Source organism: Talpa europaea (genome assembly GCF_964194135.1).
Source record: "Talpa europaea genome assembly, chromosome: 1".
Taxonomy (NCBI): Eukaryota; Metazoa; Chordata; class Mammalia; order Eulipotyphla; family Talpidae; genus Talpa; species Talpa europaea.
This window is the reverse complement of record NC_140073.1, coordinates 45,759,079-45,783,728: the sequence shown is the minus strand read 5'-3', so window position 1 is coordinate 45,783,728 and position 24,650 is coordinate 45,759,079. Positions and strand designations below refer to the sequence as shown.

The 24,650-nt window shown below is 55.0% G+C and overlaps 2 protein-coding genes across 2 annotated transcripts in view; both read right to left on the bottom strand.

Moving 5' to 3' along the window:
* ARHGEF17 (Rho guanine nucleotide exchange factor 17) overlaps nucleotides 1-14,498 on the bottom strand; it is a gene marked incomplete at both ends in the record, with an annotated part of 56,548 nt that extends 42,050 nt beyond the window's left edge. Inside the window, one exon of the mRNA XM_084248530.1 lies at nucleotides 11,304-14,498. Coding sequence (XP_084104656.1) covers nucleotides 11,304-14,498 — 3,195 coding nt within the window. The remainder of the gene's footprint in view (nucleotides 1-11,303) is intronic.
* An 8,567-nt stretch (nucleotides 14,499-23,065) lies between these two features.
* On the bottom strand, nucleotides 23,066-24,052 carry P2RY6 (pyrimidinergic receptor P2Y6; the record flags this gene model as incomplete). Its single annotated transcript, XM_084249071.1, has 1 exon — nucleotides 23,066-24,052. One exon carries the CDS (start codon nucleotides 24,050-24,052, stop codon nucleotides 23,066-23,068), a length of 987 nt encoding a protein of 328 aa, XP_084105197.1.
* Nucleotides 24,053-24,650: the final 598 nt, after the last annotated feature.

The following is a 24,650-nucleotide window of genomic DNA, read 5'->3' as shown; positions in this document are numbered from 1 at the left end:
GGGTGGGGGGTGGGTCTGGAGCTCTGCTGTTCTCTGGAGACCCCTTTGAGAAGTAGCACACTTCCACTGGAGAAAGAGGGACTGAAGTTAGACATGAGACACCCCGGGCACAGAAGAAGGGACCTGAAATGAATGAGAAGTCCCTCACCCTTTCAGACAGGCAGAGGAAAGTTCTGCCCTGAGCAGGGGGATGTCTCAGATGACCAAGCATTAATTCAAATAAGGGAGGTGACAGGGCTTGTGACAGGGTTCCAGAGCCTAAATTCAAATCCTCAGATTTTACGTCCAAATTATCTCCCCAGTAAGTCCTTTTCTCTCCATCCCTACATCACCTGCTCCCCTAAGCTCAGGCTTCTTCCCTCCCTGCTCTCTCCAATCTAATCATCAGCCCACAACCAGAGGGCACTTTTTTGTTTGTTTGATTTTTTATTTATTTTATTTTATTGAGGACACTTTTTTAAAAAAAGATTTATTTTATTTATTTATGCATACGAGAGCTGGGGGGCAGGCCAGAGGTGCAGGGCGGGGGGTGAGAGGATTCACCAGAGACAGAGTGGGGAGCAGAACAGGAAGAATGACTGAAATACACGGCTGAGGGGAGCAGTGGCCGAGACAGGGGAGGTCTGCTGCGCCATGTGGGTCAGCAGTGAGACCTCCCTGCTTTCTTGGCCTCAGATGCATATCAAGACTTCTCTTTCCTGCCTGGCTCAGTCCAATTCCCTAAAATGCTGAGTGATCCAAGTTTCCTTCTCTCTCAGTTGTCCCTTCCTTATACCCAGGAGCACAGGCATGAGGCTGCAGCAGTGGAAAAGTGGAGGGCCAGGTGGCTGGTCTGGTCTACTACTGCGTGGCCTTAGGCAAACCCCGCCCTTGGCTGGGCCTCAGTTTCCCCTCTGATGATGCAAGGGTTAGAGGAGGTAAGAAGGCATGGCTGGTACCTAAACCAGGTTCAGGTTGGACTACCCTGGCATTCAAGGCCCTGCCCTCTTCTTCCTCTTCCTACCCTGCGAAAAAGTTGGACATCTCACCATCACACCCCCACAGAAGAGAAAGCGAGAGGCAGAGGGGGACACTGAGGAACCAGGAGTGAGACTTTAGTGGCATAGTCAGTTAAGAAAGATGGAGTGACGGCCTCCCTGGATGGCACAAGAGTTTATGACGCAACCTATGAAGCTGTCTGCAGCCACTGCAGCACGAGTTCAATCCCCGGCCAGGGAGCTACCCACATGGTGCAGCAGACCTCTCCTGGCTTGCCCGCTGCTCCCCTCAGCAATGTATTTCAGTCAGTCTGCCTGTTCTGTCCCCCACTCTGTCTCTGGTGATCCTCTCACCCCCCGCATCTCTGGCCTGTACCCCAGCTCTTGTGTGCATAAATAAATAAATCTTAAAAAAAAAAAAAGATGGAGTGGGATTTTGAGGGGGGGGGAGGCCCCTTCCCATCCTTCCACCTCTTCCCTTCCACATCTGCTCCTTGACCTCCAGGGCCCAGTCCTGGGAAAGGACTGAATGTTTGTCCAAGGGGGTTTGGAGGGAGGGGTCTCAGTAGTCCCAGGAGGCGAGGCTGTGGGGCTGGCTGGCAGCCAGGACCCCAGGCCTCCCTCCCTCCTGCTCCACACTGCTCTGCTCGGGAGCAAGGCCTGCTCACCCCCTGGGAACCAATAAACAGGAAACAGACACCAACCTGGTGTTTGCTCCCTCAGCCAGGGCCCTTCCAACTCAGTCCCCCCCACTGCCCTCCCACTGTCCCAGGACGTGCCCCGCCTCTCCCGGCCCCAGAATATCAGAACCAAGAGTACTAATCCAAATACACAGACAAAATCAAGCTAAGAGGTATACTTCTGGAAAAAAACAGAATCTTTCATCTTGAAACCACAAGATCCTCTACTCTGAACTGGCCATCTCAAAGGCACACCATTTAAGTGGCGACACTTCTGTAAGCTGCTAGAGTGGGGGTCCTGGCCTGAGGGCTTCATGGGCATTGTTTTTTTAGCCCTTGAAATAACTCCCCAGTGGCCCCAGTTTACTGAGAATGAAACAGATTCAGATTAAGGTTTTAGCTCTTACTCATCTGCCCCTAAAGCCTAGACACCAAGGCCCTCTGGCTTGGAGGGGCTCTGAGCTTAAAATGAGGAACAGAGGAGACTGTATTCTACTTTGTAGTCTGCTTCCAGTGGGTCTGGGGCTTTGACCCAGAGAGGACTTTGGCTCTGCTCTCCCTCCTAGGTTGGGGCTAGTGGTAACAAAAGGAAACTGGGAGCTAAAGAGAGGAGGGAGGACGAGGACGGTGGACCCTGGGTTTTACCCACCTGCCCAGCCCTTCTCCCTCTGCCTACCTCCAAAGGCCTAGGCTGCTGAGTCACAGACCATACCCAGGTACAAGTGGGACCCCCACCTGCCCCTTTCCCCCCCAGTCCAGACTATGTCCTCAATTTTTTTTAAGTCTGTAATTTATTTATTTAAGATTTTTTTAAATTTATACAATAGCTGGGGTACAGGCCAGAGGTGCAGGAGGTAAGAGGACTCACCAGAGACAGAGTGGGGAGCACAACAGGCAGACTGACCAAAGTACACTGCTGAGGGGAGCAGCGGGCAAGACAGGAGAGGTCTGCTGCACCATGTGGGTAGCTCCCTGGCCAGCCAGAAATCGAACCCAGGCTGCAGAGGCTGCGGACAGCTTCACAGCGCTGCGCTCAACCAGCTGTACCACCAGGGAGGACCTGTCCTCAACTTTTGTCCTCAGTTTTACACCTAGAAGATTGGAGTTGGGCCTCCCTGTTGGCGCAGGGGTTAAAGACACAGTGCTAACAAGCTATCACCAGCCACTGCAGCCTGAGTTCAATCCCCAGCCAGGGAGCTACCCACATGGCACAGCAGACCTCTCCTGTCTCACCTGCTGCTCCCCTCAGCAGCGTGTTTCAGTAGATCTGCCTGTTCTGCTCCCCACTCTGTCTCTGGTGAATCCTCTCACCCTCCCTATACCTCTGACCTACACCCCAGTTCTTGTATGCATAAATAAATCTTTTTAAAAAGGGAAAAAGAAAAAGATTAGAGTCAATATCTTATTAGTATCTTAGTCATGAGGGGAGGACTTAGCCATTTCCCGCGCATTGGCATTATTTCATTTCATCCTCTCCTCTTCTGTGGAGAGAGGGATAATGTGGAGTGTCTGTTAAGGCTTGCCCTGGGTGCCAAAGTAGGAGCAGGGGGTGCACTGGATGCGCTCTTTCCCTTCCACATGCCACCTCCGTGGAAGCACATAGGCCTCTCAGGGCATGAGGGGACCTGGCAGGCCTTCTGGTGCAATAGCACTGGGGTCACCAATCCTCAACATGGAGTTCCCAGCATATAGAGAGAGGGAAATCCTTTCCATTTGCCCCCGAGGTCCACCTGGGTCAGCCTGGCAGAGATGTGACTGCCACTCCCTCCCTAGGCTCCCACCTTCCGTTTGCCCCGGCTCTAAACTCTCCTGCCAATGACCCTTCTTGGGAGCTGCTTCATCCCAATTTTTAGTGAGCAAAGGTAGGGCCGGCCCCTCTGGAAGCAAGCCCACCCCCGAGGGACTCATTTTACTTCTGTCCCTCTGCCACCAGGCCAGCGCTCAGCCGCCTTCTGGAGCCCACCCACCTCAGGAGGCCTGGATCCTTGTTCAAAGCTCCTGGCGAGCAGAGATGTCCAAGCTTTCCTGCGTGTCCCCAATGCCCATCTGGGGGCTCAATAGTTGACTTCCAAGTAAACGAATAACAGATGAATGCAGGAAAAGGGAAGTGGGCCTGAGTTTAAGGCTCTGCCCTGTAGCAGCACCTTCTGGGGGCTCTGAGTCTCAGGAGCCAATAGCCTCGGCCCTCTGTGCACCTGTGGTAGGCAGAATAATGGTACCCGAAGACATCCACACCCTGATCCAGAACCTGTGAATAGGGCCTCCCCGGTGGCGCAGCGGTTGAGCGCTGGGTTGCGAAACTGCGCGCGGCCTCTGCGGCGCCGGTTCGATCCCCGGCTGCTCCCCGGCCACCAGAGGAGGGTCCCACATGGCGTGCAGACCTCTCCTGCCGCCCGCTGCTCCCCTCAGCAGTGTATTTCGGTCCTTCTGCCTGCTCTGCTCCCTGCTCTGGCTCTGGTGAATTCTCTCACCCTCCCGCGCTTCTGACTGTACCCAGTGCATGTATAAACAAAACAAACAAACAAACCAGCAAACAAATAAATAAAGCATGCCTCTATAAAAAAAAAAAAAATTAATTAAAAAAAAAAAAAAAAGAACCTGTGAATAGGTTCCCTTACACTGCAGCTGTGATTAAGGATTATGAGCTGGGGAGATTATCTTGGATTATCCCAGGGTCCTTCTAAGAGGAAAACAGGAAGTTTGGTTCAAAGTGAGACATTTGAAGATGCTCTGCTACTGGCTTTGAAGATGGATGAAAGGATCACAGACCAAGAAGTGTCAGCAGCCACCAGAAGCTGGAAGAGACAAGGCGACCGATTTTCTCTAAAGCCTCCTTTCTCTAAATGCAGCCCTGTTAACATCTTAACTTTAGCCCAGTGAAATGCATTTCTTCTGATCCCCAGAACTGTAAGGTAATATTTGTGTGGCTTTAAGCCACTGCATTTGTAGGAATTTGCTCCAGAAGTAACAGGAGACTAATTCACCACCTATCTGCCAGCCTAGACCCTGAATCAGCTCATGTCGCTCCTACTTCAGGCACCTCTACACTCCCCTCTCCCTGCCCAGGGGCGTCTCAGAGTCTAGTGACCTCTGCAAGCCCCAGAGGAAGCACCACTTCTGGGTACAGGCCCCAGAATGAGCCCCATAACCTGCCGCAAGTGTGTGCTGTCTGTGTGTGCTCAGGGGAGCCTAGAGCAGCGGCTGGTGGTGGAAAGCCCGGAAAGCAGACCCTTCTTCACCGTGAGCCTCAGTCTCCTCAGTGGCCTAAGGGGGCAGTGAGTCCCCACCGGCCAGCACTGCAGTCTACAAGTCGGGATCCTACCAGGCCAGCTGTTGCCTCTCTGATGCCTAAAAGCATGGCGGAGTCTGTGGCTCTGAGAGGGAAGGAACTCACTTCAGGCCACACAGCAGGAACATGGAGACCTCTATGTGCTACACCAGGTCGTCCCTGGTGATCCTCACAGCTATTGGAGGGGGCCCCAGCTCACTTCTGCTCACTTACTGCTCATCCGCCAGCAGCCTGGCAGTATTCCTCCACCTCTGTCCACCCCTGGCATGTCCCGCAGACCTGGGCTTGGGAAAGGGTGTGTGTGCCTGGGGATCAATCCCATGGGGGACACTGGCTCCAATAAGCTCCTGTTTCCCAGGGGACCCAGGGCCCCCGTTTTAGTGCCTGCCAGCAAGGCGCCAGGCTGCCTGGGCACATTTCCCAATAAGTACGCCAGGGCTTCAAGCTTTTCTGGGAAACATGGGCTCCCCCTTCCCCCCGCCTACCGCCACCATCCCCGCCAATGTTGCTCAGTGGGAACTCTGTGGAACTCTGTGTATGACCTAGGACTCTGTTGCTCAGTGGGAACTCTGTGGAACTCTGTGTATGATCAGGACACCTAGGGCTAAGTCCCATATTTGAGCTGGAGAGCCTTGGACAAACCTCTGCCCACTCTGAACCTGCTTCTTTATCCACATACAAGGGCCATGGCAATGCCCACCTCACCGGAGGAGCAGATGAGAGAGACAGGACTCCTTGAGGGTGTCATGCGTTCCCTGTGCCCCAGGAAACAGGCAAGTTAGAGCTGGGGCTGTCACGGTGGCTGCAGAGGGGACACCAGAGGGACAGGACACTATCGTCTGCCTACTGGGGCCCTATGGCAACTTGACCCACTTAGCCTTTGAACTGCACCAATGGAGGTCTGCAGAGGGTGGGGTGTATCCCACAGTCCCAACCCCAGGGGCCTAATTTCCCCTCCTCACCCTAAGAGAACCCTCCACACGATGCCAAGCCACGGGAGCAGAAGCAGCTCTATGTTTACCTTCAATGGTGGGTCCCAGGTCCTTGCAAAACCCTCTGGGCTGCTCCAGAAACCCACCCCCCCACATCCTCTTACCCCAGCTCAAGCCACCATCAGTTCTTGCCCAAATTATTCCAGTGGCCTCCCTGATTCCTTCCTGAGCCCCTACAATCTACCCCTCCCCACCCCTCACCCAGAGCAGTCAGAGTAGACCTGTGAAACCTAAGTCAGATCAAGTCACTGCCCTACTCAGAATCTCCCAGCAGCAGCTGTCCCATCTCACCTCAAGTAAATACTACAATCTTTCTATTGGCACCTGGCCCCAACCCACTTACACCCTCCCTTACCTATCTGTCCCGTCTCATACCTCAGGGCCTTTGCACTTGCCATGCCTCTCCCCAGAATGTTCCCCACCCAGCCCCGGCCCCCAACCCCCAGATAGCCACGTGGCTTACTCTCGAAATTTCTCCAGGACTTTACTCAGAGCGTACCTCCTCACTAGGTCTTCCCAAACCTCTCCCTGTCATGATCTACTCTCTTATACTGCTTTTTCTCCCCACCTCTACCTCTCCCTGACATACAATCCATTCATAGGTCTCCATACTCATTGGGAAGCCATGAGGGAAGGCCTCTGTTTTGTTTGCTGCTGTATTTTCAGGACCTAGAAAAGTATCTGACACATCAAGCAGTTCAGTGACTATTTGCTATTTGTTAAATGGATGAATGCAAGGGTCACTGTTGATCACAACTTCTGCTGCACCCGACCAGCCGTGTTCTTTCCTACCTCCTAGCTCATGTCCATGCGGTGCCCTCTCCGAGGATCCCTCCCTACTTTCCTGGCTATTCAAACTCTTCCAGTTTTTAAGGCCAGACTCCAGCAACACCTCCTCCAGGCCAGCCCCTCAACCTCCTACAGCCCCTTCCAGTGTGCTTCTGGATTCTTAAGGCTCTGTCTGAGTGTCTATGGCTGCCTGGGGAGACTCCACTGTGGGGAGGCATGTGTAGCCTGAGAGATCACAGATGGGAGGGAGGGAAGAGGAGGGGCAAATCCCTACAGAGGATGGGGGGCTGGGGACAGGATTAGCAGCAGCCTCACAGCCTCCCAAACCCAGCTGGTCCCGGAAATGTGGGGTTGGAAAATGTCAGACTCAACTCTGGTCCATCCCCCAACTCTTCCCTGCTGGCGGTGGGGTGGATTCATTCCTGGACCACACTCCCCCCCCCCCCCCAGTAGCCCAGGGCCCTAAGGAAGAGGGGGTGGGGAGAGGCAGGGAACAAACAGAGGAAAGGGACAGCCCTCTGCCTGTCCTCCCCCATCCCACCCTCCTCCTGCTGGGTGACAAGACATTTAATTATAGATATTTGGTACCACTCAGAATTCCAAATGTCCTAATCGCCTCTCCTCCCAGAACCAGTTTCCATGGAAAAATCACAGCAAAGAGCCAAGGAGGGAAAGGAGAGAACCCCTACCCCTTGGGTTCCCTGCCAAGGGGAGACAGAAGAAAGGTGACAAGCACCCAGGCCTTCCTCGGAAAGGCAGGGAGCTGACTGGGTAGGCTGGGAAGTGTGTGTGTGGGGAGGGGGGAGCGGGCACGACTATCGGGAGCAGGGGTTGGGGGGCAAGGCCAGGGTTCTGGGACTTGGGCCTGGCTCTGCCCTGCCTTGCTGTGTGAGCTTAGGCTCAGCATTCTCCCTTTCTGAGTCCTGAAGTTCCTCTAACCCCAACCCCAGGCCTTGGAGAATTAAACAACCACCAACACTCAGACTGCTTGGGGTGCGCAGGTGACACTTCCAACTTCCCCCAGACCCTGTCTTCCTACTCAGATGGAGGCCAATCCCACCCAGAAATAGGGAACCTTTGGGCCCCTTGACTTCTAAGACACCTCTAAGAAACATTCTAGGATTCAAAGTGAATCTAACTATCTGCAAGTCTAAGAATTCAGCGCTGCAAGAGTCTCAGAGTTTTCAAATGTGAAGAATGAAACCTTCAGAGCGCCCGGCACATGGCAAACACTTAGTCAATGTTAGCCACTGTTCCTGCTACTCCAGTATGTTACAGTTCTGTGTGTCCGTCTGTGGTTCTGAGACGCAAGTCACTTCCTGTTTCTAAGCTCCAGCTGTCACATCTGTCAAGTGGTGTGCAGGTACCTGACAGCAGAAGCTGGAGCTCTAAGACTGCACTTTAAAGCTCAGGCGGGAAAAGCCCTGGAGTGGAATGCCGCTGACCATCCAGGCTACTGTGGGCTTAAGGGACATGGCAAAGGGCGTGGGGTACTCGGGCAGGGAAGCTCCCAGGCACTGCCTCTCCCTACCCCCCTCCTGGACAGATGCAAGCAGGACAGATGCAAGAATAAAGCTACTGGTACTTCTCCCTCGTCCCCTGAGCTCTTAGGTTCTAGCCGTGGTCTAGAGCTGCCTTTCTTCCAGCTGCACCCCAATCTGCCTGTGTCCCTTGGCGACCCTGCAGGCTGAGTCCCTCCTACGGAGCCTCAAAGGCCAGCCAGGCAGGGTACTCTCCCACCATATAGATGGGATCACTGACCTGGCACCCAGGCCTCCTGCCTCCCAACCACACAGAGGGCATATGTGGAGAGGTGGCCAGCACAGGGGTCCTCTTTGCCCCAACAGGTGTCTCTTCTCAGCCCCTAGCTGGGGCCACTCTGGTTTCTGCCTCATCAGCAAATCTCGACGGCTTCTTCCCGTCTTCTTATTTGGAAGCCCACACCATATCATCTCCACCCACAGCTCAGGGAGCGTGACTGGAGCCCCAGGCCTGAAACAAGGGGGCATTGTCTCCTCTGGGAAGGCTAGTAGGAGGGGGTGGAGAGCTGCTCCCCATCTTCCTAGAGTCTAAAGAAAGAGGATAGCAGGAGGGATTCAAGCTAGTAGATGGGAGAACTTCCAGGCTTTATGAAGGGGAGGTGAATTGGGGGACGCTGAATCTCTTTTGAGTCTATTCAAGTCCACCAGGTTATACTGGGGTCCAGAGAGGCCAGCCCTGTGCTCAGAAATAAGCAGGAGGTGGGGGAAGAGCCCAAGGCTGGTCACAGAGAAGCACCAGGGACAGTGGAGCCTTTTCCCTGCTCTCCTGCCCTCAGGGAGGGAATGATCAGGTTGCCCACCCCTATAAGAGTCTGCCAGGTGGAGACCAATGCCCCCATTTCAGGGACAGGCATAGTGAAGGGGTGTGACTGATCCCGGGTCACACAGGGGCTGGAGCTGAGGTCCAAAGCCTGCTCTGCTGATGACAGTACCAGGCCTGGCTCAGTCTCTGACTCACTCTGAGATCTGGACAGACTAATCTTAGACCTCAGTGTTCCTACCTGTACAGCAGGAGAGCAGGCTGCCAGTCTCTCCCTTAAGGGGTGAGGGGGGACATCAAGCTGGGCTTGGAAAAAAGGACTACAGTGGGCAATGAAAAAAATCTGAGGGCCTCCCTCGTGGCGCAAGGGGTTAAGATGTAACCTATGAAGCTGTCCGCAGCCACTGCAGCACGAGTTCGATACCTGGCCAGGGAGCTACCCACATGGCGCAGCAGACCTCTCTGGCTGGCTCGCTGCTCCCCTCAGCAGTGTCTTTCAGTCAGTCTGCCTGTTCTGTCCCCCGCTCTGTCTCTGGTGAATCCTCTCACCCACCACACCTCTGGCCTATACCCCAGTTCTTGTATGCATAAATAAATAAATCTTTAAAAAAAAATCTGAGAAAGCCTCCATCGAGGCAAGAAGAGGACTATGTTATGGGCAGATATGTCCCACCTCACAGGGATGGGGGCGGGAGGGAGGAGGAGGGAGGAGGACGAAGACCAATTCTGCAAGAGTTCCCACTTCCTTCTGGGTCTCAAAGCCTCTTTTAAGGAGCATTATCCACACAGCCCCTGCCTCCCCACCCCCACCCCCGCCCTGTTTCCTTAAGTCCCTTGGTTCACCCCATCCTCTCCCCTAAATTTGTCTTCAAGTTTCCCAGAGAAGATAATACAGGAAAGGCAGCTGCGTAGGGGGCTCTGCTCTCACCTCTACCCACAAGTTACAAAGACAGAACCAACACCGGAGTTAGGGGAACCTGTGCTGTCCACCGGGCTCTCAGAAGGAAGAACAGATCCATAATTTCCAGTCTCCCACTCCCAGCTCACTGACTCTGTGGCCTTCAGGAAAGAACCCCAGAGCCAAGATGGGGAAGAGACAGGAGAGAGAAACAAGGAGCGTTCAGAGGGGCGTGAAAGCGCTGGGAACAGGGAGTGACCAAATTAGTCCAGAGTTTAGGGTTTCCAGGACGCTCCCGGCTCAGGCAGTGGGAGTACAGGCCACAGCTGAAATAACCTCAGGCCATCCCAGCTCTAGACCCGGAACCCAGAGCCTAGAACCATCTGAACCCACAGCCAAAACTACAGGAAAGACTGAAGCCAGAAGGCAAAAGTGGGGGTCTTAGGGAGAACAAGGCTCCCAGGGCCTGGGGGCTGACAGATGAAGGGGGATCAGAGCCACCAGGAAGGGGGTGGGGTGAGGTGACACCTCCACCCTGACTGCAGAAGCAGCCCTGCCTGCTAGGGATCAGAACAGCTCCCAACCGCTCCAAAAGCCCCTGGCTGCTGAGCTTCAATAGCCCCTCCCTGACCCTACCTCCTCCTAAAGGCCCCCATGCTAATCAGAAGAAGTTCTAGCAGACATCAAGCCCCAAAGAATGCTCCAACTCCAACCAAAGAATCCCACCGCCCCTCCCCCGGCCCCACCAAATCTGCACAGCCTCATCTGGTAGGAGACACAGGCACTGCTCTGTCCACACCACCATGACTTCAGATGTGGGGCCAAGTCATGAGAAATGCCAGGACCACCACTGTACTTCATGGGGCCCCCTCCCTCCCAGTTCTCCCAGGCCCAAGGAAGACGGATCTGTCACCAGAAAGTCACATGAAGGGCAAATTTTTGTCAACCATGGAACCCAAGTCTAAACACCCTACAAGGGATCTAGCCAGAGGGCAGCACAGCTCTAGATAGTTCTCACTCTCACACTTCCTTGGGTATTCACAACAAAGGACCAGATAGGAATCTCTAAGACCAGTCCCTGAGAAACATCTAAAGAAGGCGATTAGAACCTTTTGTAATTATCACCCAGAACACCTTGGGGAAGATAAAATAAACTTTGACATTAGCAGCAGCAGAAGCCTGAGGTCTCTGGGGTCTGAAGAGATGGGAACCTGTCATTAACACTCGTAAAATTGCCTGGCACCTCTCGGACCAGAGAAGTAAGCACCCCCAGACCTGGACACCTGCCCATTGAGCATACACAAAAGGCTCCTGCAGAAGTCACTGTCCACCGCTCTCCTGCAGCCCTGCTCCAAAGGGCCCCCACAAAGTACTCACCACTTGTGGCTTGCTGCAGCATTTGCTGGCTGGAGCAGGCTCATCTGGAGCGCGGGCTGCCTCAGGAGGCTTGGCTTCAGAAGAGGGTGGTGCAACTGGAGTCAAAGAGGGCACATCCACTGGCACTGGGGTAGGGACCTCGCCAGAGTGTAGGGTCAGCATGTACTGCTTAGTGACGTCCTCAAGTGACGGTGCCTGCAACATGGAATGGGCTCTGGCAGGTAAGCCCATAGGTTCCGGCACAGCCACAGGGGGGCCAAGGGAAGTTGGTGGCTCAGGTACCACAATAGGCATGAAGGTGGCGGGCACACTGGCATGGCGAACGTGTTTGGAGGAGGGCCGGGCATGAGAGAGGCTCCCAGACTGGTCCTGATTGCCCTTCACTCTCTGTAGCTCCTGATGACTGCTCCGGGCTGGGCGCTTCTTGGAGCCACGGCGGATGAGCCTCGGGGACAGAATGTCAGTCAGTTTAGGGTCAAGGTGGAAGTCTTGGCGGGCAGTGGAGGAAGGCGGTGGGGCCTCGGGGAGGGTCTTCTCAGACTGTGCCCGGCCCCTGGAGGGACTGGGTTCTTCCGGCTCTGCCTGCCGCTCTGCAAGGATGGGTTCACTGCTGGATGGAGGTAGCATGGGTTCCACCTCTCGGATGGGCTCCCCTCCTGGGCCCTCAAATCCTGGCCCAGCAAGCTCCCCACGGCGGCTGGGGTCACTCAGAGATTTCTTCTTTGGGGCTTTGCCAGCAACCCTGTCGTCCACCACTCTGCCCAAGGCACCAGGCCCCTGAACAATGCTCTGAATAACCTCCTGGTAACCCTTGCTCTCCTCACTGCCCACGGACCAGTCGCTGTGGCCACTGGTCAAACCCTCATCCACAGCTGTGGCTGCTGGAAGTCCTGTCTTGGGGCTCAGTGAGCCCAAGAGGTTGCTATCCACAGAGAACCCAGAGGGCTCCTCAGAGGTAGCAGCACGATGGCGCTGGGGAATTGGGTCACTCAGAGACCTGTAGGCTTCACCTGCCTCCCCGTTGCTCAGTTCAGTCCCACCAGGACCTGAAGGTGGAGCTTTACGTCTTCGGCGGAGGGCACCTGGTGTGGAAGGAGTGTCAGGAGACACCAGGGCCCACCCACCCAGACTGTCTTCAGCCCCAGGGCCATGGTGGTTTGTCTGAGCTGAGGATGAGGAAAGGGGTCGCCACACCCCTGTGGTACCCAGGCTGCAAATGACTGAAACAGGAGGCTCAGGGTCCGCCCCAATGCCCTCATCCGTAAGGCTGGACTCCTGGCCAGAGAGCTCCTCCTGGGACCGCTGCCCCTGGGTCACCTCTCCAGGCCAATCAAGGCTTCCAGAGGGAACATCGCTGCCATCATCCTGCTGGGCACCCATGCGCTGGATCTTCTCAAACACCTGACGGGCCTCTTGCACATACTGATCCTGGACAACATGAGGCAGTGGGTCCTCCTTGGCACCTGGGCCTGCCAGCAGGAGCTCAGAATTGCTGGGCTTCAGGACACTGGTGCGGGGTAGGCGGCGGACCATGGGCTTATCAGAGCAAGTAAAGGACTTTGCCCTTCGCAGGGTGGCTGTCAAGTCCTTGAGTGTGGGGCGGGTGCCAGGGGATGCTGGAGCTGGGGCAGGCATGGGCCCAAGTTGCCCCACTTGGCCACCTGCTGATGGTGAGTCTCTGCCATCTAAGGAGCCACTCGCAGGGTCCCCGGAACGCCCACCAATCTTTCGGACCCTCAGCTCTGAAAGGTCTGAGCGCAGGAAACTGAGCAGTGTAAGGGTCTCTGAGGCAATATCTGGATTCGACAGGGACTTGCGTTTCCTATTCTTGTCCAACTCCAGTCCTCCATCTCGCAACGCTCTGGTGGTGCCCGAGGGTCCCTTGCTGCGAGTCCGAACCTGTGGCCTTAAGAGGAGTCCTTCCCCAGTTCCAAAGCTAGGGGAACGATAGACACCCCAGCCCCCAGAAGCTCGGCTAGCCCACAGGTCCTCATCCTTGAGGGTCTCGGTGCTGGAATAACGGCTGCTACCACGGGAGCCTGATGGGCTTGCCAGGTATGCAGGAAAGCTCACCTTGGCCACCCGGAAAGCTCCCCCCACGGCGTCAGACAAGGGCCGAAGTCCCTCCTGGGGACCTGGTACAAAGGGAGGCGAGCCAGTACCCCAATTCCGAGGTCCTTCCTCACTAGGGGCTCTTGGAGACGTTGGGGGATCCGGGGTCCTGGCTCCCCCTGCCGAGTCCATGCTGCCCAGATTTAACCCATAATTGTCCGGTCTACAGTCCTGATCCAAGGGGGCGCTTCCAGGCCCGGGCCCCAGCCCCCCTCCCCAGGGGCGGCCTCCCTCACCGTCGTGGTCCTCGTCACTGCCCGAGGAGTGGCTGCCGCGGTAGGCCGAGGTCTGCGCCCGAGTCGGAGGCTGCGGGCCCTCCTCTTCCTCCTCGCTGGAGCTGGCAGCCCGGTTGCGGCTGACAGGATAGGAGGAGGCGATGCTGGAGGAGGAGGAGCAGGAGGCCCGGGCCCCGGGCTGCGGTTGGGAGAAGCTATGCCAAGAATGTAAACCATCCGCCGGACGCTGCGCCCGCTCCGGCTGCTGCTGCCGCCACCTCTTCGCTTCGGCCCCGGGGCCGGGCAGTGGCCGCGCCGAGCGCAGCCCGGCCAGGGGGAAGCACGTCCGGGGAGGTGGCGTCGGTGGCTGTCGGGGCTCCCGAGCCAGGGGCTCCCAAGCGGCCCCGTCAGGGCAGGGCGTCCCCGCGGCCTCGGAGTCGGCACTAGGGCGCCTGGAGCCGGGGCCCCCGAACAGCTTGCGCATCTCGGTGACGCTGGGCCAGGCCCCGCGCGCCGCGCCCTCGGCGGCTTCTTCCGCGGCCGCGGGGGAGACGCCCCCGTCCCGGGCCCCGGCGGGGTCGCCGTCCGGACGCCGCGCGTCGAAGCGCCGGGAGAGCTGGCGCACCGACGGCGAGAGGCTGCGCAGCGGGCGCGGCTGCGCGGGGGCGCCCGGGGGCCCCGACGCCAGCTTGGACACGCGCCGGGAGGGCTGGCCCGGGGCGGCCGCGGCCGGCCGGCACGAGGCGCGGCGCCGCAGCCCGGGGGTGTCCGTGGCCTCCTCCTTCGGCCCCGGCCCGCCGCTCCAGCGCTCCAGCAGCTTAAACGAGACGCTGCGATAGAGGGGGGGCCGGGGCGCCCCGTCCGCCATGGTGGCGGCGCTCACTCCGGGGGGGCTGGCCTCGGGGAGCCGCGGCCAACCCCCCCCGCGCCCCCGCCCCGAGGGAGCGCAGCGGCCGGGCCCGGAGCCGGGGTCCTAAGGCCGCAGCGCGAGGGCGTTCGCGGGGCGCGGGCGCAGAGGCCGGGGCAGGGGGGTCTCCGCCACGGTTCAAGTTTCCGCGGCCGCGGGCGCCCGAGGCTCCATCCCAGGCGGCCCTCCCGCCTCAGCGCCCGCCCCAGGGCCCGGCCCCCGCCCCGGCCGCGGCGCCCCCGAGCATCGCGCTGGGCCGGGTCCCCGCAGGGCTCCCGCGCGGCCCCTCGGCCCTGCGCCCGCCGCCGGCCTCCCTCGCGCCCGCTCCCGCTCCGGCTCCGGCTCCCTCCCTCTTGGCTGCTCCCAGCTCCCTTTTGTTGCAAATAAACTTTGTGGCAGAGGAAAGGGGGCGGGGGGCGGGGCCTCGCGCCCAAAAGAGGGGGTGGGCTCCCGGCGCGCGCTGGGCTGGGAATTGGGGGGCGGGGGCGGAGGAAGTTGGGAGGAGCCGGAGGAGACGCTGGGCGGCTCGAGCACATGCAGACCGGAGCCGCCCTCCAGCGAAGCCCCCCGGGACCCCGGCGGGCTGAGCTGCCCCCCGGGTCTCTCCCTGGCAGAAGCAAGTGCCGAGTGGGGCGGCCCTCGAGCCTCTGCGGGTCTGCTGCTCGGTGCAGAAACACCTCCCGCCCCGAGGGGCCCAACATGGCAACCTCAGACCCACCGACTAGGACACACAGGTACACGCAGAAACACTCCCAGCCAGGAAACGGGCGCGACTCACCACTAGGGGGAGCCGCGGGCTCGGGGCGCCCCGCCCCTCGCGGGGTAACTGAGACCCCGTCCCTCCTGCCGCTCCCCTCCTGCCTCTACGGCGGGTCCAGCTCTGGGCGGGCCTCCAGCCCACCCCACGCTGATTCAGGAGCCCCACCCTTTGTGAACAGGCCCCCTTAGCCCCCCGTACCCCAGGGCCTAGCCCCGCCACGCCCCCCACTCGTCCCCGCCTTCTCGACGGCGCCTCGCCCCGGAGCTCCACCCTGCACCCGCCCCCTCCGGGCGCAGCGCTCCTGGGGGCGCGGCTCTCGCGCCCTCTACCGGCCCGGGTCTCCCCCCCTGAGGGCCCTGGACCCCATCTCCGCACAGCACAGGCCCAGGCCCCGAGGTTTGGGGAGACGTCGCCGCGTTACTTCCTTTGAAGCCTGGTCTACCTAGTCTCTTCGGAAGCGGTTTCAAACCTAACTAAACCAAACAGGCCCTTCGCAGAGCTCGCTCTGCCCCTCTCTTTCGGCCTCACACACAAGAGGTGCTTCCACGGGAACGCCCTCGCCTGGCCTGCACGCCTGCCCTCGGCCGCTGCCCCCTCCCGACAGGGAAGGGGTAGGTAGCTTCTGCTTTCAAGCTGATCCAATGCTTGATCTCTCCTGCCTCTGCCCCAGTCCGGCTCGCCTCACGCGTCCGGTCCGGTCCGGGCGCTGGGGCCTCCTCAGCGCCACTCGCCTCTGCTACAACACGCTCATCTTCCCTGGCCCAGCTGAAGTTCATGACAGGAGCGAATGGGAGTTTGCGGGGTGCCTGAGGTGCAGGGGTAATAGTCTCTCATTTACTTCGGTTAGTCCTCGAATCACCCTTGGAGGTAGATGTTGTTGCTCCTTCTCTGTGGGACGTGAAGAAGTAATTTTGAATAGTATACAAGTCAAGAAATGGCAGCCCCCATGACTCAAAGATGCAGATTTCAGGAGCTTCAAACACCATGCTCCTCCAGACAGCCTTGCCTGGGCCCAGATGCCTGATGAAAAAGGGGGTTCGCTCTCCTCTGAGCCCCCAGAGGCTTCCTCTGCCTCTTCCTTGGGCCTGGACATGTCTCCCCAGGAACAGCACAGAGGGGGACTGACTCTAACCTCCTCTCAGCCCAAGAGCAGGTGATTGGGTTGCACTAGGCTGGGGCCTGCGACCAACAGGCCCTGATCCAAATGGGAAAGGCAGGGAAGAACTGAAGGGCAGGATGGTTGGTGCTCAGGTATTGTCTGTCTTCCACGTGGCTAAGGCGGGGAGAGGGAGGAGGCTTGCTGCTTACTTTGGGTTATAGGAAATCACTGCAGGGAGAAGAGTCTTCCTCTTTGAGCAGAGGCCAGCCTCTTGAGTCCCTCACTTCAGCTTTGTCTCAGCTCTGCCTCAGAGGGTCAAACACATCCCTCTTCCCTGGGAAATTGATGGGCAGGGAAGAGAGCCCCACCATGTGACTTGGGTAAATCCCTGCACTACCTGGGCCTCTGCTGCCTCATCTGAAAACTGAGGAGTGGGTCTAGGTCTCTCCAAGGGTACTTCTCTCTGACTCTATTTTAAGTCAGACTCATTTCCTTCCTCTTGAGTTTTTTCTTTTTCTTTTAAAGATTTATTTATGCATACAAGAGCTGGGGTACAAGCCAGAGGTGCAGGGGGTGAGAGGATTCACCAGAGACAGAGCGGGGAACAGAACAAGCACACTGACTGAAATACACTGCTGAGGGGAGCAGCAGGCGAGTGAGGAGAGGTCTGCTGCACCATATGGGTTGCTCCCTAGCCAGCTGGGGATCGAACCCCTGCTGCAGAGGCTGCGGATAGCTTCACAGGTTATGAAGTTCATCCCTTGTGCCACCAGGGAGGCCCGAGTTTTTTCTTTATACTCTTTTGGGAAAGTTTTGGTATGGGGAGCAGCCTCACCCCAGGAGTTACTGCTCTCCCCAGTAATGATGATCCTTACCGTATGAAATTTGCACTTTTCCAAGCTCCTTCACAGCCTGTAATTTTTTGTCTTCACATCACTTCTGGGATAGAGGTTCTTATTCCCAAATCACAGATAGGCCCGATGGAGAGGAGCAGAGACTCAGATCATAGGCCCCCAGGGTCCTGTGGCTTCGTCTTAAGGTGGTTAGGCTGGGCCTTTGGTTCAGGAAGCCCCTTGGTGGGAAGGAAGGGAGGGTGTTGAAGGATCTGGGCTGGGCCTTCTCCCAGTCCAGAGGATATGCACCCAGAGAGTGGCCTGACTACTTCCAGCACCTCTTGATTTTTCCCACCTCCACCCCCTTCTGATTCAGGATGAGACAAAGTCATCTTTCAGGCACAGGGGTCTGGGTGTTTTTAGTCTTCAGAAGATCCCCCTAGTTAGGGGCTGGGAGCACTAGGTCCCAGCGTGGAGATAGGAGCACTAAGCTGGGAGTCTAGAGTCAGGCCTAGGGCAAGCACTTTCACAGATGTACCAGGTGACCCTCAGCAGGTGACTCTTTCTTTGGGCCCTGAGCTCCTCCTTTATTAAAGGGGAATGAAAACAATTACTGGGTAGCAGTGAGTCCTGGTGACCCAGGATTAGGGAGATCAAGATGGAAGGTGTTGATCGTCACAGACCAGCGATGGACTGGGATACTTAGGAGGGTAAAAGATGAGGAATGATAAGACCCCAAGAAGCAATGAGATCAGGGAAAAGGTATCTCACGGGGCTCCTGACTTCATTCTGAAGACAAATAGAAACAACCTGAGATTGTCTTCTCTCCTATGGTCTTATGTCTCAAAGGCACACGATTAAATTATTTATGGTGTTTGTTCATGATACATTCTCATGAGTTATTTAGTTTGCTCTCACCAAAAAAAAAAAAAAAGAAAACAAATAGTACAAAACAATAAAACCTCACATAATGTTATATGCCATTTATATCTCAATTTAAAAAAAAACTAAGACCGGGCCTCCCCGGTGGCGCAGCGGTAGAGCGCTGGGTTGCGAGGCTGCCCGCAGCCTCTGCAGCGCCGGTTCGATCCCCAGCTGCTCCCCGGCCACCAGAGGAGGGTCCCACATGGCGCGCAGACCTCTCCTGCCGCCCGCTGCTCCCCTCAGCAGTGTACTTCGGTCCTTCTGCCTGCTCTGCTCCCCGCTCTGGCTCTGGTGAATTCTCTCACCCTCCCGCGCTTCTGACTGTACCCAGTGCATGTATAAACAAAACAAACAAACAAACAAATAAAAAAAAACATGCCTCTATAAAAAAAAAAACAACAAAACAAAACTAAGACCTTTACAATGACCCACATCTCATTATATAGCCCCCCCCATTTTATTTCCCCCCACAGGACATCACCATCTCCACAAATGCCATGTTCAGTATTCTGAACATACATTTTTTGTAGTTTTATTGCATTTTCATATTCCTTCAAAGCATATGTTTTCATTTCAGTTGTTTTTAATTTTATAATAATGGCATCCTGCTGTATATAATTTTTTGGAATTTTTAAACTGTCATTTAGAATCTTTTATCAAATTCCATCCAAGATTATCCATCATATTACATGTCATGATTAGCTTTCTATGAACAAATTTTGCTTTCTGTGTACAAATCAGTGTTAATGAAATAAAAATAAAGCTGTATATTAGGTAAAAAACTATATTAACCTTTGATTCAAACATTATTCCCAAGCTTCTTCAGCTTAATTAACTACAAAGAATGAATTGTGTATAGGCAAAAACTGAAAAGAGCTGCAGGGTACAAGGGACTCAAGCTTAAAAATATGAGAGCTCTAGATTTTATTGAATCCATGAAAAAAAGTTTTTTAAAGATTTATTTATTTATGCATACAAGAGCTAGGGTACAGGCCAGAGATGCGGAGGGTGAGAGGATTCACCAGAGACAGAGCGGGGAACAGAACAGGCAGACTGACTGAAATACACTGCTCAGGGGAGCAGCGGGTGAGTCAGGAGAGGTCTGTTTTGCCATGTGGGTTTCTCTCTGGCCTGCCAGGGATCGAACCCATGCTGTAGAGGTTGTGGATTGCTTCATAGTGTGGTGCTTAACCCCTTGTGCCACCAGGGAGTCCCCATGAACAAAAATTTTTAAAGTAGTCAAATTATAAAATATCAGCTCCCATTAACTTCAAGATTTATCTTCTTCTGAAGTTGACTTATTTCAGTTTGCTTCGTTCTTGGAAGCCTATTCAATTTTTCCCACAAGATCTGGAACTTCCTCATTATCCTCCTCTCTAGTAGCAAGTGATACTTTTCCATACACAGATTGTTGGGGCAGTGCTGGTCTCCTAAACTAGCCTGTCTGCACCGCGCTGGTGTCAGAGGCTTGTCCATAATACTAACAGTGTTTGCTGCCAGAGATGTCTGAACTTTTGGGTTGTTAAAGTGAATCATTGTTCCTTGGTTTGTGAACATATTCACCTCTTCAATATCAGAGATACTGTTTACCCCTAATTTCTTTAAGGAGAACTGAAGGTTTTTTTAATCATGCGCTGTAGCTGATCTACAAGTTACCGTCTTTCTGCGAGTAGCGCGAGCAGTCGCTTTCCCAGCAATGTACACTTGTGCTGCAGTTTGGTGAGTTTCTTCTGGTTGATGATCGTTTCTTTCATCTTGTTGGAGCAGAAAAAAACAAGTGGGGGATTAGGGTTGGAACTCAGGGTGTCTCTGGCAGACCAGCTGAGATGAGGCCTATTTGGGGGATTTTTTAAACTGACTATTGCAATGCTAGGAGTGCAGAAGCTGCTCAGTGTCTGAGAGGCCTTGTCAAGCTTGGGTCGAATCACTTCTATCCTTTTTGACATTCTGTGTTTCCTTTTCTGAGAAGTGTTTGTGCCTCTTGCCCATTCTTCTGTTGAGTTATCATACTTTTTTTTATTTTATACAAAATCCTGCCCAGAATTTTCCATGCTCAATACCCAGGGCAGCAAGGGAGGTTTGGTGGTATAATCACTGTGTTACAGGTAAACAACCAGAGACTCAGGGAAGTGAAGGGGTTTGTCCACTGCCCTTCTGCACCGAGCTAATGTCTTCTTCAAAAAACAAAACAAACAACAACAACAACAAACCCAGAAGTTTAAAAAAGATAGACTTTTTTTTCTCTCTCATGCAAAAGCAGATTTAGGTGGCCCCAAACTGGAATGATCAGAAATGGAAGCTCCTTCCAGCTTTCTGCTCTGCCAGCCACAAGATGGTGCCCTTGCTGTTATGATCTTCTTGGTCTAAGATGGTGCTCTAGCTGTGATACCCTGTTACAAGCAACAAGAAGGGAGAGGATGCAAAGATACCACCTGTCTCTTAAAGACAGTCCGCTTTCTCCAAAATTAACGGCCTTAGAGTATTCTGATTATATCTCAGTGGCCAGTAATAAGTTATCTGACCACACGTAACTGCAAGAGAGACTGGGAGATGAAATTTTATTCCAGAATGTGTGTGCCCAGATCCAAGAGTACTGATATGGTAGTTGGCACTTAGTTGTCTCTATCACAACTTCTTAGGGGACCCTGGTTACTAGGACTGAGGAGAGCAGGTGGACACTTGGATGGTAGGTGCAGAAAGGAAAAGAGAAGGGAGGAGGCATGAGGTAGGAGGGTTCTAGCATCTGGGTTAGGGAAAGGCTGAGTCATCTTAGCAAATCAGTTCTCACATCTGGGCCTCAGTGTCCCCATATGTGATAGGAGGTGTTCTAAGGATTAAATGCATGGCACCTGGAATCCAAAGAGTCCAACAAATGGTCATGACTGTTGGTAGCGTGGCTCCCCAGAGCTTCCCTGACCTGGCACCCAAGGCCTTTACTCTCCAGCTTCATCTCCCTCCTCTGTCCCTCTGCCCCTCCCCCTCCCCCATCTTTTAGAAAGGAAGGAGCACTATGGGTGTTTAGGTGGGGGGGCATGTCAGAGTGACTACACCTGAGGGGGTAATCCCACACTGTCAACATCCCAAACTGTCAAGGATGTAAAATAATGGCACTTCAATAAGTAAAAAGAAAAGAAATAAAAAGGAAGACCTTCTTTGCCGTGTCTGGTTCTGTTGTTTATGGACCCGTATGGGACCCCAGAAGGCAAGTGCAGGCCACACTATTCTACAGGAAGAAACTGAGATCTTAGCAGAAGGAGTGAAGACTGAAAAGGTAGGAGGTGATGAGGAGAAAGAGCAGAGGAGATGAGGAGCCTCCAAGGTGTGGCTGAGAGAAGAGGTGCACAGCGGGAGAAGAGCAGGTGAAAGGGTTTGCAGGGTGACTTCCCTTTGCTGCCTCCTTTGGGCACTTCCATGAAGAAGCTTTCCTGGGGCTCTTTAAGGCCCAGGTCTAAGATGCTTCCATCTGAGTCACCTCCAGGCAGCCTTCCAGGTGCCCACCCTCCAAATGATGGAGTGCAGAGCACAGGGTGGAAGTCCGTGGGCACTGCCTGTCTTCAGCCTGGTTGGTCCGTGGGCTCTAGACCACAGAACCTCCAAGTATCTGCCTCCTGGCAGCCTTGCATCTCCTCAGCTGCTGACTTCTCCTTTTAGAATGAAGTTGTGTTGAAGGGCTGTTTCTGCTCACTTGGGGAGGGGTTGCCAGTAGAAGTACTCCCAGGTACCAAGGACACCCTGAGCCTGAACGAGGCCCATCTGAAGCGGTGGATGGAGAAGAGGTGGGTGAAGAGGAGGGTGGAGAAGAGGTGGGTCTGGGCTTTTCTGGCATTTAATACTCTGGCCCCACCAGCTCTGTATTTGCCCACCTCCTCCACACAAGCGATACCCAGGGGCTTAATTGAAACTCACTGCTGCTTTCCAGATGGACTCAACACATCTCCACCTCCAGAATTTGAACACAGGATGCCTTCTACCAGGGGCGCTCGCCTCCGGTCTGACTTTGGAATTCCTCTCCGATACTTTCTTCTGCTGAGCCCCCACCAACTGGAGCATCTGGCTTGCTCTTGACCTAGTTTGGAGGTGGTTGCAGGATAGCTCTTATTTTCTCAGCTTTTGTAAACAGGAGGCCACATGCCCTTCACCCCAGCTCTCTGGCTGCCAGCCTCAAGGCAGAGCCCAACTCAAGGCTGGCCCAGGCTATGCTTCTGTTTGCAAAGCTCCCATTCATTCATCAGGTGCAGATGACCCTTCATCATAGAGATCTTTCCTGACTCCTCAGACTGAGTCATGAGCATCCTTTAAGCATCTCTTCCCCCAGCCATGCTTCCCTCTGTCACATCCCTGATATTATACTGTCAGTGTTTGTAAATCTAGTAGTTGGGAGTTTGCATGAGGTAGGGCTGGGACTGCTTCTTCTGGGGTCTGAGAACCCACCCAGATGCAAGCACAAGGTATCAGTGAAGATTTGCTGAATGAATGGAACATCATACTCCCCTACAGAGCTCATATTCATCCCTCAAAACCCACCTCAAATGTCCCTTCCCAGATGTACTCACTTCCTCCTCCCATCTTCCCTACTCTCTTCATTGGTGAGTCCAAAGCATGCAGCATACTCCTCAATTACAGTTCATGCCACACTATATTTTTGTGAATAGCTTAATATGGTCTCCCTACCCTCCATGGTCAACAGGGGCCTTCTGGGGAGCCAGGTTCAGGACTTTCCTGTCCCTGTGACCACAGGCTAATACAAAGAAAGGGCTCAAGAAATCACTGTTGAAACTTCGGGGTCTGTGGGCCACCTTACTCCTTGCCCAACTGAGTTAAGCTTTCTGCATGGTTTTGGGTTGGTGGGGCCTCTGGTACCCCAGTCACAAAGGCAAACAGTCCATGCCCCAGGTGCCTTGCCACAATGGGCTCAGCCACCCTGCCGCTGCCATTTGGCCGTGAGTTTCTGTAGCAATTCCTTTGGCCGCTGACGAAACTTCTTCTGGGTGAAGTAGAAGAGGATGGGATCCAGCACGCTGTTGAAACTGGCGAAGGGCCGCGTGCCTTTGTAGGCAGCCGCAAAGGCCTCCAACATGGAGCAGGGGACACGGTGTGCAGAGCGCACCCCCAAGTAGGCGGTCTTGGTGATGTGGAAAGGCAGGAAGCTGATGACAAAGACGGCCGCCACCACCACTGCCATGCGGGCTGCTTTGCTGCGTCGCTCCTGGGCCACAGGCTCTGCAGGGCCATCCTGGAGGCACAGATGGCGGGCCAGGCGCCAGTAGCAGGCCAGCAGGGCAATAAAGGGCAGCAGAAAGCCAATGACTGTGAGGGCCATGCCATAGGGCATGTAGTGGGAAGCCAGGTGGGGCGGGCTCAGGTCATAGCAGACGGTGCGGTTGCGCTGGCTGCCCGTGGTGGCAAAGACAGCTGTGGGCAGGCACAGGGTGGTCACCACCAGCCACACGAACCCACACACTAGCCAGGCAGTCCGGCGGCCCCCACGCTTGTGCCAGAGGGCTAGAGGGTAGCAGATGCCCAGGTAACGCTGGAAGCTGATGCAGGTGAGGAAGAGGATGCTGCCGTGGAGGTTGGCATAGAACAGGAAACGAACCAGGCGACAGGTTAAGTCACCAAAGGGCCAGTCGTCAGCTCTGGCATAGTTGTAGATGAGCAGGGGCAGGGAGCAGGTATATAGCATGTCAGCCAGAGCCAGGTTCAGCGTGTACACGGCTGTGCGGGTCAGGGCCCGGCGGGACATGAAAATCTGGACAATGACACAGGCATTCAGTGGGAGGCCTGCCACCAGCACCACTGAGTACACAGGTGGCAGCAGCAGGTGCTTGAAGTTCTCGTGGAAGACGCAGTGGATGGGTGCTGAGTCTGGCAGCTGGGCTGTTTCATTGTCCCACACCATGGCTTCCCAACTAGGCTTCCTATATCAAAAGAGACTGGGGAAGAACACACAACCTATCAGTGACACACCCACTGACCAACCAATAGGCCCCTGTCCCTCTGGATCTCCTCACCAGAACTATCTCTGTTATTTACCACCCAATGGAGGGCCACACATCAAGAAAACCTGGAGTTTAATAAAATTCAAGCTTGGGTGAAATCCCATTCACTTTCTTTTTTAAAATTATTTCCCACCAGGCTTCCTGGCGAGCTTCTATTTATTCTTCAAAACCCTGGTCAAATGCCTCCTCCATAGATGAAGACTGATGACAGTCTTGGGTCTGAATCCCGACTCTGTTACTTGCTAACTATGTGACTTTGGGCTAGTGATATACCTCATCCGAGACTCTGTTTTGCCATCTGAAAAATAGGAGAATGGTGCACTAACTTCTCAGGATGCCATGAGATTAGAGGCACTAAATACACAATGCAGGGCTTTCCTGGGCTCCTTGAAGTTTGGGGCTTGTGGTCAGGGTGGGCCTGCATGTCTCTTCCTCACAGATCCAGAAACTTTTAAGGAAAATGGTGGGGTCTGGTGCTTCCCTAAGAGCCCAGCTGGG